Source organism: Podarcis erhardii, assembly GCF_964252035.2.
Source record: "Podarcis erhardii genome assembly, chromosome: 6".
Lineage (NCBI taxonomy): Eukaryota > Metazoa > Chordata > Lepidosauria > Squamata > Lacertidae > Podarcis > Podarcis erhardii.
This window is the reverse complement of record NC_138510.1, coordinates 15,350,345-15,368,637: the sequence shown is the minus strand read 5'-3', so window position 1 is coordinate 15,368,637 and position 18,293 is coordinate 15,350,345. Positions and strand designations below refer to the sequence as shown.

General features: G+C 43.6%; 1 protein-coding gene across 2 annotated transcripts in view; it reads left to right on the top strand.

Moving 5' to 3' along the window:
* RBM38 (RNA binding motif protein 38) overlaps nucleotides 1-10,671 on the top strand; it is a 31,670-nt gene extending 20,999 nt beyond the window's left edge. The window contains exons 4-5 of one of the 2 annotated variants that reach the window (XR_014157958.1): nucleotides 1,525-1,637; nucleotides 9,140-9,295. Coding sequence is in view for 1 of the 2 variants with exons in the window: in XM_081867916.1 (XP_081724042.1) it covers nucleotides 9,140-9,446 (307 nt within the window). In the remaining variant the exon portion in view is untranslated. Of the gene's footprint in view, nucleotides 1-1,524; nucleotides 1,638-9,139 lie in introns of both variants that reach the window. The other variant, XM_081867916.1, reaches the window with a different exon arrangement.
* The last annotated feature ends 7,622 nt before the right edge of the window (nucleotides 10,672-18,293 follow it).

Sequence of the window (18,293 nt, the reverse complement as noted above, 5' to 3'; positions counted from 1 at the left end):
CTCTTACTGTCAGGAAGTTCTTCCTAATGTTTAGGTGGAATCTTTTTTCTTGTAGTTTGGAACCATTGCTCCGTGTCCGCTTCTCTGGAGCAGCAGAAAACAACCTTTCTCCCTCCTCTATGTGACATCCTTTTATATATTTGAACATGGCTATCATATCACCCCTTAACCTCCTCTTCTCCAGGCTAAACATGCCCAGCTCCCTTAGCCGTTCTTCATAAGGCATCGTTTCCAGGCCTTTGACCTGGAAGTCGAACGGTTTCCGCTGCGTTTTTTTTTCAATTGTCCTCATTGACTTTGGAGACCGCCTTTTGCACCTCGGTTGTCAAACGTTTCGGAAGTCAAACGGTCTTCCAGAACGGATTACGTTCAACAACCGAGGTACCACTGTATATATAATTTTTTAAATGTTCCAATGTTGATTGTATTAGGCTTGAATTTGTGTTGGGATGCTTTGCCTTGTCTGCTTTGAGTTAGCACCAGGGCGAAATCCAGCGTCTCCTTGATAGGTTCCAAGGAACAGATCGGGACAGCAATGTCAACAACCCTGTCAATGGGCTGATCGCTAAGGAAACAGTGACAAAGTAGGACATTTGAGACCCAAATGGCCTGAGCAGTTAGGGGCACCCCAAGGTAGTTGTGGGGTTGAAGTCGCCGGTATGGAACTAATGAATGTTTTACTTCTCATAACCTGTAACCTTTCTTAATGTACGTAGAAGGATGTTTATGCTTTAAGAATGTTCAGATGTTTTATGGCTCTTTGTGTGCTGTGCCAAAAACCCTTGTGGCAGCAGGCCATTTGGCTAGAACAACTTCGTTAAGTTGAGCTCTGTCCTATTGCAATAGTCTCCAATAAACTCCAGGTCCTTAACTGGATCTGGTGAAGTTTGCTGTAATGTGCTTGGTTCCGTGTTTTATTTAAAAGCTGCTCTGTCACCTGGGCAACAAACGGGTGTTGTAGAAGTAAATTCTTACCACGTTAACTGTCACTTGGTGTTCACCTAAATAGTCTGTCCAAGATTTCAGGCAGGGAGTTCCCCTCTCAGGCCTACTTCAAGACGTTAGGAATTTAAACAGGCACCTTCTGGTCCATTTAGGAGGAGTGCTGGAGCCAGCCTGTATCTATTCATGCTTATTTATTTATTTATTTATTTTAAAAAGTTTATGTATATTAGCATAATAGTCACAACAGTAAACAATACCTAGGGTTAGCAGTAACTAAACAAAATGCTTTGAAAATCTAGGAAATTGCCAGCCAAAGGACTTTTTAAATAGCCATCTTTAGTTGGAAGAGCCTAGGGTCTTAAAAAGAGAGTACGCAGTTGCATTTTGGCCTCATTCAGCGGGGTCATTTTTAGGCGTGGGTTGAAGTGGCTGCAACATTAACCGCTCTCAAGTTGACACTAGATGCAGCCTGCTTGCTTTTATATATCTGTCCTTTTGCCTCCCGTAGATCTGCATATAACCTTTTCTGTGTTTTGCCTTGTGTCTCGTTAATGTTGGTTGTGACGTTGTGCCACGTAGCTAGGATAGCACCTCGATCCTGACCGCGATCCTTTCTCTGCCTGTCTTGGGCCCAAGGTACCAAGCGACACCCGACACAACTCTGCAAGAAACGTCAGTGGTTCTAATTTTAGGTTTGACCAAGTTCTCTTTGCTGTGTTTCCCGAGTGTTTGTGGTTTCAGCCAGTGATTAATCAGTAATGCCATGAAGCAGCTCATGAGTTGCCATTCACAGGGTGAATTTGATGTGTGATGACAGCTTGAGGATCACTTGATTGATATTTTTATAATCACGTTTCCGATGAAGTTTCCTTCTGGCATTAAGATAAAATTATTCGGGCCTTGTTTTAGATTCCCTTACAGTTTAAATGGAACAGCAAATGTTTTTGACTTGAGTTGTTAAATCTTTATCCCTCTTTCTCTTCCCCCTTCTAAATAAATACAACAGTTTTTTTAAATCTTTCAGTTTTAGAAAAAGAAAAAGTTTTATATGCAGAAACGCAGCCAGGAGATAACTTCATCCCATAGTACTTGGTGTGTGCTTCCTTTAGCTGATAATCAAAACTTAACCTACCTGATGTTTTATTACTATTAATGTGTTTAATAATATATCCGTTGCTGCTGTTTTTCATAAATCTTTATTTTATCTTTTGTCCTTTCAAGGTTTTCAGTAAACGAATCTTAGGACCAAATCATTTTTTTAAAAATTTACATTGTGAATATCTAAGAAGTCTTGCCAGAAGAAGGAAGGGATACTTTATGGCATGGTTTTATTATAATAATTTGGATTATTATTATTATTATTATTATTATTATTATTATTAAAGAGACTGGATAAATAGTCTTAGAGAAGATTGGTAAACATTTATTGAATATATGGGAAATAATTGTGTACAGCTGAAAAAGCTGGCAGCATTCAGATAAATTCAACAGTGTAAATAAGTTTTGATGGATGCAGTAATGAAATATTGAATGGTATATTTTATGTAAAATATGCAGGAATTTATGATAAGTAAAATGAACCATGGAAAGAGAAGAAGGGAAGTCACTGATATTTTAAGGATGTAAAAATGAGTATTTTAAATTGTAAAAAAGAAAATTTAATAAGAATTACATACAAAAAAAGAGAGAGGGATAGATACCCCCCCCCCAAAATCCCCTCCATCTGCAGCTACAGCACCTAATTTTTAAAATTTTTTGCATTTTAAGATTGGGGCGTTCTTTAGAGAGTTGTAAGATCTTTCTATAAATGGGTTATCTGAGTAAGTATCGGGGTTTTCTTTTTCTATGTTTTTAGTGGTTCTCATTTTTGTGCAGGCAACCCCCCACCCCGTTCACACGGGGGTTGCAATCCGAGGCACTGTGCATGTCTGTGAAATTGCATATAATTGAAACCCATTGGAAAAACCCCAGCAAACGCCCTGTCTTTATGGTGTTTCTGGGTCACTTCCAGGTTCAGCTCAATGCAGATATTGAATGCATGTAAACAAGGTGCTTGCCTGTATGTAAATACCGCCTTGAGTCCTGTCAGGGAAAAAGATGGGGTGGGTATGTATGTATGTATGAATGGTTGGTCGCTTAAAAAGTTGTCTTCGCCATCCCAGCATGAGGTGCTGTTGCATGCAAAGCATTATGGTCTGCAAAGGGTGTGTGTATGTGTGGGTGGGTGGGTATAAACTCTATAAAGTTGAGAAAGTTGACCCTTTCATTGCAGTTGCCTCAGTTTCTTGGTAAATTCTGGCTGTAGGAAAACCGAAGCCCCAAACCTAGCCCCACCCCCCATCCCCAAAGACTAAAAAACTCATTTCTTCAATTGAATTTGCAACGGTCATAGTTTTTTTCCTGCGAAAAATGTAATTATGCGGAACAATATATACTGGGATACCTAGCAAGAAAAAGGATGTGGTTGTTTCGGTGCTGGAAATTATTTAAATGCCTGTGAGACGATGACAGGCTATGATTAAATTCCACGTCAGGACATGGGTTAAAGTGGCCTCATGTTCTTAATAATAATAATAATAATAATAATAATAATAATAATAATATATATACCCTGCCCTTCTGGCTGAGTTTCCCCAGCCACTCTGGGTGGCTTCCAACAGAATATTAAAATACAATAGTCTAAGTAACATTATGGTAAGTATCGGGTAAGATACAGCTTGTGGAGCACAGTATGTCTTGGTGGAAGAACAGTTACCCAGTTTAAGAACGTGTTCGCTGGTTAATCCATATGTGTTTTTAATATGTATACAGTAGCAACACTACTTTTCAAAGAAATAAGCCTGCTTTCTTCGGTTTTTTATGCTTTTAAATACTGCATCTGTTGCAACAGGTCCCATCTAGGAAGAGGCATTTCCCTGACTGAGAGAAAAGGGGAAATGTTTCTTCCATGGTGGGGCCAGCTACCCATGGCTTTTCTAAGAACCATTAAAAAAATAAATCACTCATATTTCTTTCCGAATCTGAGGTCATCATTGGTAGTCTTCATCCGAGTGTCACTGCCAAGTCAGATCCTGTGGGTGCCAATGGGATGTGTTGCTAGTGTGTGAAAACAGTCCAGATCCAAGGATTCCCCAGGCATGCACCTCCCAATGGTGGGGAGACATCAGGTGCTATCCTGGCGCCTGCGCATCTTCACTTGGTCGCAAGTGGCCGATAGCCAGCTGCAAAATGCGCCTGGTGCCTGGCTAATTTTGAATGCTGCTTTCCAGAGAAGCTCACCTGCTGCTAATTTAGATAGGGTTGGGCAAAGACTTTAACATAAGTTGAAGCTTTCACTCTCTAAAGGTTTCAATTTTATTGATTAATGTATGTTGTGGTGCATTTTGTAGTGTACGTAATACCTCCTTATGGTTCAGATTGTGTATTGATGATGTTTAGCATGGCGTCCAGGGAACTTCGGTAGCAGAGCGGCATAGAAATTACATTAATACATAACTTCTGCTGCCCAGTTTAATCAGGGACACCTTTTGTTAATGGACTGGAAACTCTTTTAGTAGATTAGACTAACCAATGAATTGAACCAAATGTTCAGCCCTGACTAAGTCATTGTGGAAGGCTTAGGCCATCAAAAATAAGACCATAAGCCATGGGCGTAGCCAGGATTTATGTTGGATTTAAGTTTTTTTATTGATTTACTTGATTTGAGCAGGGGGAGCTGCTCCCCAGGACTACTTGCATCAAACAGAACACGTTTCCAACTCTAGCAAAACGTTTTTAGTGGCAATCTTCTTCTTCTTTCTCTAAAGAAATTTTCGGGGGGAAATTTCCTTCCTTGAAGGAGGAGTACAAATGGAAGTGCAAAGCAGTTAACTCGTGTCAGCAGATATTTATTTTCTTTCTTTCTTTCATCCAGGGTCCCAGATAAGTTGCCGAAACCAGCACAAGTCTCAGCCTGTTAAGGAAATGGGGGAGTTTGTTTGCATGGCAACTTCAAGGAAATCTGAATAGGGTGTGGGAGAGGAAGGGGGAAAGAGTAAAGAGTGCAAGCGCCTTGTGTTTTTACAACAAACGCCTCATAATCGCTGCCAGAAAAAGAGAGGAGCCTTCGCTATTGTGGCAATACAGGTTTAAACATGGAGTCAGTGACAACAGGCTGGAATGTTAAACAAAACCTGAAAAGGCCTTTACTCTAATTATAGCTAGAAGCAACCGGCCAGTTCCTTGGAGATGCAGTGATGAGGAGAGCCGTAATGAAATTGCCTCACAGGCATGGCTGAGGTGGACAGAGGACTCTGTTTTGACAGTAACACTTGTTTTGTGGAAATCTTGACCAGAAGCTACAGCGTTGAGTTCTTTAAACAAATTTTATTAAATAAAGATATTGTATATCATTAAGCCCAACTTCAGCAGATCACTGGCTTCTTGTGAAAAGCCTTGACTAAGCAAAAGCTAGACATGCTCTGCAGTCTGAGTGGGAGTGCTGAAAGGATTATTGATTTGATTGATTGATTGATTATTGACTACGTCTGAAGGTGATGTGCAGTGTTGTTGTTTGGTTGTTTAGTTGTGTCCGACTCTTCGTGACCCCATGGACCAGAGCACGCCAGGCACTCCTGTCTTCCACTACCTCCCGCGGTTTGGTCAGACTCATGTTTGTAGCTTCGAGAACACTGTCCAACCATCTCGTCCTCTGTTGTCCCCTTCTCCTTGTGCCCTCCATCTTTCCCAACATCAGGGTCTTTTCCAGGGAGTCTTCTCTTCTCATGAGGTGGCCAAAGTATTGGAGCCCCAGCTTCACGATCTTTCCTTCCAGTGAGCACTCAGGGCTAATTTCCTTAAGAATGGATGCGTTTGATCTTCTTGCAGTACAAACCCAAGAGTGCAGTACAATCAATTAAAAGCTGTTAAACACACACACACGCACACACACACACACACACACACACACAAACAAACACACAGAACATAAATGAAATCAGTGCGATTTTTCTAGAAACAGAGGTGCCAGAACTTGCCATGAACACCTCCCTCATTCTCTTATAATGGCAGTGGCACCAGCCTGAAAGGTGCCGGAATTGAATGCCCTGGATGACGCCATATAGAGCAGGCACTTATGGCAAAGGCCCATTTACCCAGCTGGGAAAGCCTGCCAGAGCAAAAATGCCTTGTTGCTAAACTTTTTATGATAGACAGTATAATGAAATGTATCACAAAACGTATGTGGCAAAAAAGTGGACTGTAAATAAATAAAAGAAGCTTCTTGTTCCTATTCTTGGTTTTTTAACCACAACTCCAGACATTTTTATGACACCCATCTGCACTGTGCTTGATTTTAAAAGAGCTGATATGCAGTAGAATTATTAAAGAAGAAAAATGGCACCTGGCATAGACCAGTTGGTTCCCAACATTTTTTGGCCCCACCTAAGCGTCTCTAAAATCCTGATGCCCGCTCCCCATGACATATAATTCTTATTATTCAAAAAGTGAACTTCACATGGAGGAAGCCTAAAATGCCATTCACTGTTAATAACTCATTCTCGAATTGTCTCCCTGTGGGGCGTGTGCCCCACGTTGGGAACCATGGGCATAGACAGTGAGTACCTTTCCACAGACGTGGGCGACTGTGGCTCACACTTGGAATCCCACTGGTAAATCTTACGTTGATACTTCAAGTGTCAGAACCTAGGTGCCAAAAGGCTCCCCAAATCAAGGTTGCAGTCGCCAAAACAGAATGTCTAGTTGCCATTTGGGGGCAAGATGGCTCTAAAATCTTATTTTTTAAATGATGGACTAACTGTGATTGATTCTTAAACATCTGGCTAGTTCAGATGACTCCTTTGCGCTAGGTCAGGCACCCCCAAACTCGGCCCTCCAGATGTTTTGGGACTACAGCTCCCATCATCCCTGACCACTGGTCCTGTTAGCTAGGGATGGTGGGAGTTGTAGTCCCAAAACAGCTGGAGGGCCGAGTTTGGGGATGCCTGAGCTAGGTTAAGAACTTTGAGAACTTAATGGTGACTGCTCCTGCTCAGGCTGCACAGAAAAAGCATTTTGGTTCCAGATACTCATTCCGATGGTGCAAATAAAATATGAAGGATAGACTTCTACAGGATGTGTTGCTAGTGTGTGAAAACAGTCAAGATCCAAAGATCCCTCAGGTATATGCACCTGGTGGAGACATTAGGCACCATTCCGGCACCCAGGCATCTTCACTTGGTCACAGGTGGCTGATATCCAGGTGCAAAATGCACCTGGACCCTTGCGAATTTTGAATGCTGGGTATTCCCAGAATTCATATCCCCTCTCTGCCATGAATCCCACTGGGTGTCCTTGGGCCAGTCTTCAAGTTTTAGCTTAACCTGCCTTATAGGGTTGTTGAGAGGTTACTGTAGAGAGGGGAAGACCCATCCCTGCCACCCTGAGCTTCTTGGAAGGAAGTTGGTATATAAGTACAAGAAATAAGTAATTCGATGGTAACGGTTTATAAATGATAAACCGTGCAAATAAACACTTGGCAACTGCTTTGCATGCTTCTCTTGAACTTCTAGATAACCAGGAGACAATAGACAAGCATAGTGGCAGCTTCTAGAATATCTAGGTATTTCCCAATATCTTTAGAATAGTGCAAGCAGGAGTGTTTGGCTGGTTTTCTCGCCTGCTGGCTGGCTCCATCTCCATGTCCAACTCATCCCTTCACATGGCAGAAGGAAGGCAGGACCAGAACATCCCTGATCGCCCTCAGGTGTTTCTAATAACATGGGGAGGTGGATTGAATGCCCAAAGATGGTCTATGAGAAGTAGGTGGCAGAGGAGCGACTTGTGTTAGTCCTCCTGGTGCTGCAGGTTGACCAAAAGGCAGTCGATTGCAGCATGGCGGCCGGTTTTGCTCGGCAGCTTACCAGTTGTTGCAGAACATAGATGTTGTGACGTGTTCAGATGGCAAGCGCAGACCACAGAAGCTGATAAGATCTTAGCTTGCCTATCCAAAAACTATACACTGAGGACACCTGAAAAAAAGAAAAGAAAAGGGATAGTGCATATTAGGAGTGAGGAACACAGGACTCTGGAGGAACTAAATGTGGAATGGAAATTAGGAATGCAGTAGGAACCTTAAGGAAGTAAGGGGAGGAAATGTGTTGGCTTCTCAGTTCAGCCAAAGGAGATGGTGTTAAATGTTCCCTAGTCCGCATAAGTGCTTTCCTTCCTTCCACAGATGATGTTGGGTTACAGCTCCCCTCAACCCTGACTTATGGCTAAACTGGCTGTGGATGATGGGAGTTGGAGGCCAACAGTACCTGGGTACTCAAGGTTGAATTGGAAGCCCAGCTTTAGAGGGAGGGGAGTGTTCACGTCTGTCCTCTCAAACTGCAGAATGCAGTCAATATGTCCGATATATTAGTAGTGAGTAGGTTATTCCTGTCTGCTTCTGTGGAAAAGGAAGTACTTAACTGCTGGAATAAACTTCAGCCATGTCGTTTGTCAACTCAGTAGGTGAGAATGCACCAAGTGAGCAGGAATACTTTTTTCCTGGCTGTAAACTGTTCTGAGAGAGTTAAGTGTGAAGGTAGCCTAAGCCCATTCCCCACAACAGAGTGAATAAACCTTTGCAGCTGAGGTGACCTCTGTCAAAAGTGCTAGGTGCCATTGGAGGTGGCTGTCGCTATTCATCACCATTTTGTGAACATCCAGGAGCCATCTAGCTGGCTGGTGGTTAAAATGCAGTGCTGGACTAGATGAATTATTGCATGCTATTGTGTGTACAGACTAATCATTAACTTTCTGAGTGTGGTCAAAACAGATCAAGATAGGAGGTGATCAGCAGGCGACACAAACACACAAAATGCACTTTTAGAAAAACAAAACTCTCCTCCCGAAACAGCCTGATGAGGATTGAGCATGCTCAGTGGGCACTGAATGTTGACTGGCTGTTTTGGAGACGAGACAGAATGGTATGGCGTTGTCTTGGAAGAAGCTGGTTGGAAGCCTAAACCAACCCATGGGCCTCTGTTGTCTGTCTGCTGGTTTAAACCTTCCCAATTTTCTTGCTTTGCTTTTTATTTCACTGGTCCTTCTCTCTATCTGCTTTCTGGTTTTCGTAGCCCAGTGATGGTTTGGCTCTCCTGCTCCCAACTATTCACTGCTCTCCTGTGTGAAGAATCTTGACTGTGTCTTCTGTCTGTCTTTAACCTCACAGGCTCGCCCACCACTTCATTTACCCTCAAGCCATCGTCCAGCCCAGCGTGGTCATCCCGACCCCTGTACAGTCGATGACATCTCCCTACATAGACTACGCAACGGCGACCCAGGCCTACTCGCAATTCACCGCCACCGCTGCCTACGACCAGTATCCGTACGCTGCCTCTCCCGCTGCTGGCTACATGGGATATGGCTACACGGGGGCTGTCCAACCACCTCTCACCGCCTCCAATCCTGCAGTAGCCGCTTCCACCGCCTTCATGCAGTATCCAGCCACACAGCTGCAACCCGACCGTATGCAGTAGATGATGACGGCAGCATCACCTCCATCCTTTTGGAGAAGGACTATTTCTTTCTTCCCATGATGGAGTGAAAATATATTTTTTTTCTTTAGTGGGTGGGGATTGGTGTCGGAATCCGTGAGACGAAAGAGGAAAGCAGTTCAAAAATAAATAAATCGGGAGTTTCTTAAAAGACTTTTTAGGAAGAATGCATATCAATACCTAAGCTATTTATAGTGTTACAGGCAAGCTTTGCAAAGGAAAAGGAAAAAAGGAAAGACATTCATAACAAACAAACTTTCGTAAGCTCTCTCTCTTTTAATGAAGACAAATAATTGTTGCAGAGGTGGACTGTAAGCGACTTAAAGAGGAAAACCGCAGGTCTGCGCACACTTAAATCAGTCTGCTTCCACCGGCCATCATTTTCTCACTCCCTGCTCCTGCTTTTATGCACTACTTAACTCTGTTGAACTCTGCAGGGTGGCCATTTGCTCTTGCCACAGAAGGTACCCGGAGAATACAGTAATGAAAAAAAAAAAGCAACCTTTTTCTTTTTGGCTCATCTTAAAAACTTTGTAATATTCAAGATGCCTTAAGGAGGAAAGAAAGAAAGAAAGAACCTATTTTAATATTTATTGTGATCTTTTTTATTATTATTATTCACGGGAGCTGTGAAGTGCAGGTGGAAGAATAGTAATATCTGCCTTGTTTAATTCTCAACTAAATTATTGTATGTAGGTGAAGAAAAAAACGTTCCTAAGTAACGCTAAATCACTTTCAACATGCAAAAAAAGGGAATATTGGCTCGAAGGACGTTGGAATATTCCTTTAGTCAACGCACTGTAATTTTCTCTCTCTTCTTCTTCTTCTTGTAATTGTTACTCTTTTAAGATTATCTCAAAAGTTTTAGGTATATTTTTTAAAGCAAAAAAAGGAAGGAAAAAAAAGAATACTGAACATATTGTCTACTTTGATAGATCTTTTGTTTATAATGCTGCAAAGCCTAGAGAAATTTTACAGTATTTATATAAAAAGCTAAGCATGGGCCCGTGGGCCTGTCAGTGCTTAGGAGAATGTCAGGAATGGATCAGAGTTTTTAAAAGGTGTTTCACACTTGAACAAAGAAAGGGTTTAAAACGTGACATTTTTTATACCCAATGGTACAAACTGCTGATTTAAGCAAAGGACACAGTGTAAGTTAAGTGCATTTTTACAAAAGAAGAGCAATAAACTATTTTGATTTTTAAAACGACGTCGCATTGTCTCTTGAAGCCCTGTAGCAGATGGGGATGTGGGCTGTGGCAAAGTTGGCCCAGGTTGGTAGACAATGGGTTGCTGTGGCCTGTTATTTGCAAGGGCCCTGGGAGAAAGAAAGCCTCCAAGGCCATGCCAATTAGTGAAGTCCAAGTCATCTGCTCTGAGGAAAGGCACACATGGTTAGCAGGTTACTGACAGAATACCATGCACTCAGATTCAGTACAAACTTTGAATTAGTGACACCTAACTTGCAAGCTATTAGGGAAGCGGGTGGCGCTGTGGGTTAAACCACCGAGCCTAGCAGTTGGCGGTTCGAATCCCCGTGACGGGGTGAGCTTCCGTTGCTCGGTCCCTGCTCCTGCCAACCTAGCAGTTTGAAAGCACGTCAAAGTGCAAGTAGATAAATAGGTACCACTCTGGCGGGAAGGTAAACAGCGTTTCCGTGCGCTGCTCTGGTTCGCCAGAAGCGGCTTAGTCATGCTGGCCACATGACCGAGAAGCTGTACGCCGGCTCCCTCGGCCAATAAAGCGAGATGAGCGCCGCAACCCCAGAGTCGGCCACGACTGGACCTAATGGTCAGGGGTCCCTTTACCTTTAACTTGCAAGCTAAGAGGATTTTAAATAAATTATATAACTTAGCTGGCGAGTGGGTTACATCTAGAAATCAACAGAAGTGGGAATGCAGTTTAATTAAGTAGTTGTCATTTGATACATGGTGTTGGGTTTGGAAGCATGGAACCATATCAGGTTCTTGGTATGAACTTCAGGAAAGGTGGGTTTTTTTTTGCAAAAACTTGTTCCAGTGGTATCTAGCCCCACTTCTGCTTAATAAAATGTATTCAGGGCTTGTTGGAGCTGTAATCTTTCCTAGGGCAGATGTGTTGCACAACTTTTGGTCATGGCCTAAAATAAAAACAACAGAGAGTCTTGCAGCACTGTATTATGGCATAAGCTTTCATGAACTACAGCCCACTTCGTCAGATGTGAGAATGTAAAATAATGCATTAGATTTCTGTCGTAAACGAAACTGAAAATATAAGACGTCATACACTACTATTGGACGCTGAAGTAATGTTGCTGTATTATAGTAACTGCTTTGCCATGCTATAATCTAGTATCAGAATACTGGGACAAGGATTCATGTATCGACAGCTGCATGTTTAGCCTTACGTTTTAAATGGGAAAAGGTCAACACTCCTCCTTTGGATTAACTGGTTCCTGAAAATATGGGATACGGGCTGTAAACTTACCTTTTTGTCAACAGCTTTGAGGTTGTTGGGTTGTGTGTGTTTTTTTTAAAAAAATACAATCTAGTGAACTATAACTTTTAAATGAAAGAAATAAATAATATTGTCAGAGTGAGAGGAGGAAAGTTACGAGGTAATCGATTCATTGAGAGATGGAGATTATATATCCTGTGCTGGAATAATAAAAGTACAAAATGCAGCACGTAGGATACCCTCTCCTGGGAATATTATAAAAAAGCTAAGGTAGTTTAAGTTCATAACCATTTGCTAAAACAAGTATATGTATTCGCAGCATAATGCTTTTTGATAGTCATTAGCTGTTTTTTAAAAGAGAGGTCTACCATTGGCTATTAAGAACGTGAGAGCTGATGGAATTTCCAAGTGTCCAGTTGGCTAGAGGCCAAGGGATGTGGGTGAGCTTCTGTCTTTCATGGCCTGTTTAGTGGGCTTCCTGAGGCCATTCAGAAACAGGATGCTGGTTTACATGGACCTTTGCTCCAGCAGGGCTCTTACATCCATGAGTTACAGCTGTGCCAGATGGCTATGCTCTTTCCAGGTTGGTGGAGTCCTCTTCTGTCTTTCAACCCTCACAGTTGTTTAATTTTTGAGGATTATACTTGGATATAAAAATTGTGGACAGAGGATAGTGTTTTTCTGAGGTCTATACTGCAAGTGACAGACATGTGATTGCAATTTCCCTGCATCTCCCTCGTAATGTGTAGCTGGGAGCAAACGTGTGATGTGAAGGCATTATGTTAGCATTTTCCTATACCTTGTTCTGCTTCGTTGGGTGTTTCTTGTAGACATGGGGAAACACCAACCCAACGTCACCATGTTACACTGCCATCTTTTTCTTCAAGTGCACATGACAGGGGCATCAAAGGTTGAAGGGGCCCTCACCTTCCACAAAGCATGTAGTTCTGCTGGAGGATGGCATTTTAACCACCTTCATTTTGCAGTCTTTATCATTTCGCCTCTTTTCATTTTATCCACGACAGGCAAGCAACCGAACCAGAGCTATTTATTTCAAGCAACGGCTCATCACACAGGATTTCCACTAATCCATCATTCTCAATAGGCTTTTAATGACATGACTGGTTTCTTTTTGTCTGGTTAAATCCTTGCCTTCCCAAGCCAAGTCACACTGTTTCATCTGACCTAAAACTGGGCATGGGCTTTGCCCTGAGTACACACACATCACAGTGCCCAAATGCTGAGATAATGGCAAAATTGCTCTGCTTCGAAGGATGCATGATTGTCTCTCTTGTGGGGCATTTGAAGTCCTGGGTCTGTTTCCTAATTTGCGAGAGGCGCCGGTGGGTTCACTTCGGTAGTTTCAGATTCTGGACTTTGTATGGTGGGTGGGTGTTAAATCTCTTTACATCAGGCTTGGGGAAGCTTTGGCCCTGCAGAAGTTGCTGAACTACAGCTCCCATCATCCTTGGTCATCAGTCATGGGAGCTGGGATGGATGGAAGTTGTAGTTCAGCAACATCTGGAAGGAGTCCACATCCTACAGCATGGTCATTTCAAGAGGGGCTTGTCCCCCACAGCAGTGCAGCCCAAGGCAACTCTCTCAGTCAGCCTGTACCCAGCCTGCCCAAGATGGATCCCAGTCTTTTTTCTCTTCCTTTCTTCTACCCAGAAACCCTTGCTCAAAACTCTCCATGTCACCTCACACCCAGTTACCCTGGCAACCTTCCACACACACCCCGGGTCTCTGTTCACATCCCAGGACAAGGAGGGAGGACAGTTCTCTTGTACAGCGGTACCTCGGGTTATAGATACTTCAGGTTACAGACTCCGCTAACCCAGAAATAGTACCTCGGATTCAGAACTTTGCTTCAGGTTGAGAACAGAAATTGCGTGGCAGTGGGAGGCCCCATAAGCTAAAGTACCTCAGGTTAAGAACAGTTTCAGGTTAAGAACGGATCTCCAGAACGAATTAAGTCCTTAACCCAAGGTACCACTGTATTTCCAATAGCTCTCAATGGCCTTGTATCGTTTCTTAATGGCCCTAGCTTGGCCAGGTTGGAATTTCTCCACAGCTTGTGTTTCTCCCTTCACATCCCACATACAGTGGTACCTCAGGTTACAGACTCCTCTTCAGGTTACAGACTCCGCTAACCCAGAAATAGTACCTCTGGTTAAGAACTTTGCTTCAGGATGAGAACAGAAATTGTGCGGTGGCAGCAGTGGGAGGCCCCATTAGCTAAAGTACCTCAGGTTAAGAACAGTTTCAGGTTAAGAACGGACCTCTGGAACGAATTAAGTTCTTAAGCAGAGGTACCACTGTAATCAAAATCCTACCATTTATTACTTTCTAGGGCTTAGGGGGTTCCCCCCCCCATCTATAACAGTATTTCCCTGCTATTGGAAATTGGCATGCTTATATACTTAACCCCATCTCTTAAATACCAATCCACTTTTTTTAAAAAAAAAAGTATTTTGATTGCTTTGTTGGGCTTCGGTGAGTACTTGAGGAAAGGGAGTTTCACTACCCTAGAGCAGTCAAGGGGAACGTTTCTCAATGTGCTTTGCCCGGGACCTCTTGATGGATGGAATTGTCAAGAGCTCATTCACGACAAACGGGTAAGCTGGCGTTGGAATGAAAGGAATGAGGCAGCGCGAATGCTTATCGGGCAATAAAAGGGCATCCTGAGTAGAAGCAGGCCCAGCAATCTGAAGCCTGCCTCGCCTTGGCAAGAGAGAGCAGCTTGTGTCACTCAGAAGCAGTTTGTCAGCGTTGCTCCAAGTCACTTCTTTCCAACAGCTGCATGGAGACTGCATCTCCAACACTGCCTTAAGATGGAAAGCTCTTGGTAGGCTTCCCACGATGGAGCCTTTTAAAGTAGGTGCTTGGATCAGTCAATCTCTCTCCCTTCATCAAGATGTTCCATTCTGGAGCACACACAAAAAATGAGTGAAGCTAGCAAAAGGTTGGCCTGTGGACTGCTGGTCCTGCCATCTTTCTGGATAACCCATTCCTTCCAGCTGCTGTTGGATTCCAGCTTATATCATTGCCATTGCCATTTCATTTATAAGCCACATTGTCCACAAACAAATCTGCGCTTAAATATCTAAACCCAACTACGAAAATAGCACCACAATGCCATATAACATCACAGCAACATAATACTGAAAAAGTAATAATCGGCGATCTCTCTGACATATACTGTATAAACATTCGCCCATAAAACACAGCAAAACAGTTTTTGTTGGTATCTGTCTGTCTCGGGAGACGTGTCTTTTTCCAGCCCATTATCAAAGTCCCATATTCCTAATTGTCTACAGAAGCATTTCCTTTTGTCTGTCCTTAACCTACCGTCAATCAGTTATGTGAATCCCACTGCCACCCTGTACCCACTAATTCTTGGAAACTCAGTTATGCAGCCCACTTTTTTAAAAAACCAAAAAGACTAAAGAAAAGCTCAGTTCTTTAACTGTTAGGGAAGGTGTTCAATCAAGGATCAAACATGGATATCAATATATCCTCTCTTTTCCACCAACAGCATTTGGATCCAACGAATCAGTATGGGGGAAATTGCCTCTTCTGTTCAACACTTGTTTTCTAATGTATTCTGTGTCTGAGGTCAGAGAGGTTATCCAGTGACACAGTTTGCTGCCACCGAACGAGTCATTAAAACATTTGCTATGGCTGATAAGCTGCAAGGCGAAGGAAGAGATGGCGAGGGAAAGGGACACGTGCCCTCAGCAGAGTTTATCTAGCTCAAACACTTGAAGTGGCTTCAGTATTTCCTGCTGGACAGAGAGTTTGTGTATGCTTTTTTTTAAGTAAGTCAGTCAGGCATTTCTGAAGAAAGTTAGAGCATAAAAGTGGGAGGCAGTGCTAATGTTTCAGCCCTAAGCAGGCCGCTCCTTTACTAAGGACATTTAATCACTTGATCACTGCTGATAAGCAGCCATAGGATGGAATGTCAATATTCCCATCTGGGATTTGAGTATATTTTCCCTTCGCTCCCCCTTTTATATTTGCAACAGGCGTATGAAGTTGGCTAGGTTAAGTTAATATATGTACATAAGCAGCAGTTCTTGTCAAATAGATTTCAGGCCCAATCCACACACAGTGTAACAGACCCAGGAAATCCTGTTGGCTTCCCTGGCTCTCTACACCTTTAATAGCCACATGTGGCAAGAAAAACAATTCATTGGTTGTATTATGCATTTTGCTGTTTAATGTAATTATCGTATTTATGTATCTAAGCCTATATCAGATTTAATAAAGTTTGTAAAAATGGGGAGGGGAGTGAGGGTAGGGTTATACAGTGGTACCTCAGGTTAAGAACTTCATTCTGGAGGTCCGTTCTTAACCTGAAACTGTTCTTAACCTGAGGTACCACTTTAGCTAATTGGGCCTCTCGCTGCTGCCGCACGATTTCTGTGCTCATCCTGAAGCAAAGTTCTTAACCTGAGGTACTATTTCTGGGTTAGTGGAGTTTGTAACTTGAAGCGTCTGTAACCTGAGGTACCACTGCAGTCCTAAACTCTTTTGCAACTTATTTCTAATGTGCTTGTTTCTCATATCTGAGAACTAACCCTGAAGTCCAGCCAACAATCCATATAAACGATTCAGAGACTTCATGGCAATGGAAGATGACAAGGCCTTTTCTATTTGCATCCTCTGCTATGGCTCTTGTAATCTAATTTCCCCACCCAATTACCAACAACCCCATGTACTTCCAATAGGCTTGATTGAAATAGACATTAATTCTTTTCTGATGCAGAGGTAAGATGCCTTGATAGTTTCCTGTGGTGTTGATTCCATGCTCATCCCTTATAACTTGCCAGAACTGAAAGAGGAAAATGAAAAATAGACAATAGTAGTAGCCAGAGGCGGAGCTAGCTGCTCTGGCACCTGGAACGGTGCACATGCTGTGCACCCATGGGGCGGGTCACACCCACCGCACCCCCCTTCCTCTGCCAGTGGTAGTAGCTTGTCAATACTAATACTGATGGGGCCACCTGTATTGCAGCAGGGAGGTCACTTCACAACCCTCAGGCCACCAGTGGGAAAGCCCACCTCCAAGTTACCACAAGCCAATAATCACCAGTCATGTGCTGATGCATGGTTTGTTGTGTTGCATGAGCTAGTTTGGGGACTCAGCGTTTTGAATGCGTTATACATATGCAACACCAGATGACACTGGAGAGCATTAAAAATTATTTGCGATTTTTCTTTTGTTATAACGATTTAATTTCTGATTTATTTATAGTGGTTTCCCCCCTGTGTGTAGATCCACCCTGGAACAGGGTTATCCAATGTATTCTGCAGATATTATTTGACTACAGCTCCCATGGGTGGCATCCGTCTCTCTTGGGAGACAATGGAAGAGTGCACCTTCAAGGTTGAAGTCAAACCGTTGGAGAGTTACAGCGCCTGCTGTGGCTGTAGAGACCAATAGGGGAGAGACCTGCTTCATTGCAGCTGGAGCAGATGAAGGTGTCCAGTTTTGCTGCTACAGGTGTGCCATGGCGTTTCTTCTGTCTGCGCTCCTCCTAGCAGTCATTCCTCCTCTGGTCCCTGCTGTGGATACACAACCTGACTGTCTCCAGGCTCTGCAGTTATCTGCGAGGGATTCCCTCATGGCAAGCTTGATGTTGCCAGCCTTCATGTCTCATTTGCAGACATCTTTGTGACACAGTGTTGGTCTGCCACTTGGCCGGGGGCCTGAAGCCAGATCCCCACAGAGCACGTCCTTGGGGTTCCTGCCATCTTCCATTCTGTGGAGATGACCAAGCCATCATAGAAGTTGCTGAGTCAGGAGTGTGAACATGTGGCAAATGTGGGCTTGGGAAAGCGCATCTTTGTTTGAGACTCTGTCCTGCCATGTGGCGCCCCAAACCTTCCTGACACAGCTCCCATAATCCCTGGCTAACAATTGCTGAGGCTGATGAGACCGCCATTTTAGCATAGCTGTCAACCGTCCCTTATTTGGCGGGAAACTCCCTTATCCCAGCACCGTATCCCGCTGCTGTCCCTTATTGATGATGTCCCTTAAATTTCCCAGCTTTCAAAGGAAGCAGCTCCTCTCCCTCCCTCCCTGCCGGCCAGGGAGGAGGGGAGCTCCAACTGTGTTGCTTGGCTGCGTTGCTCACCCAATAAGGAGTCTGAGAACGACTGGGGGGTGGAGCTTGCATGCCTTGTTCCGATCAAATTGGCCGCGTTGCCTGGGGACCCGCCTTTGCTCAGTGCTTCCCAGCAGAGAGGTGACGGTGGTTTTCCTTGCTGCATCCCCTTTGCCGGGTTGCTGCGCTGTGGGAACCACTGCATGAGGCTTCGTTTGGCTGCTGGCTGGGCTTTCTGCCTTTGGCTCGGAGGGGCTCAGAAGTTGAACATACCTGTGCT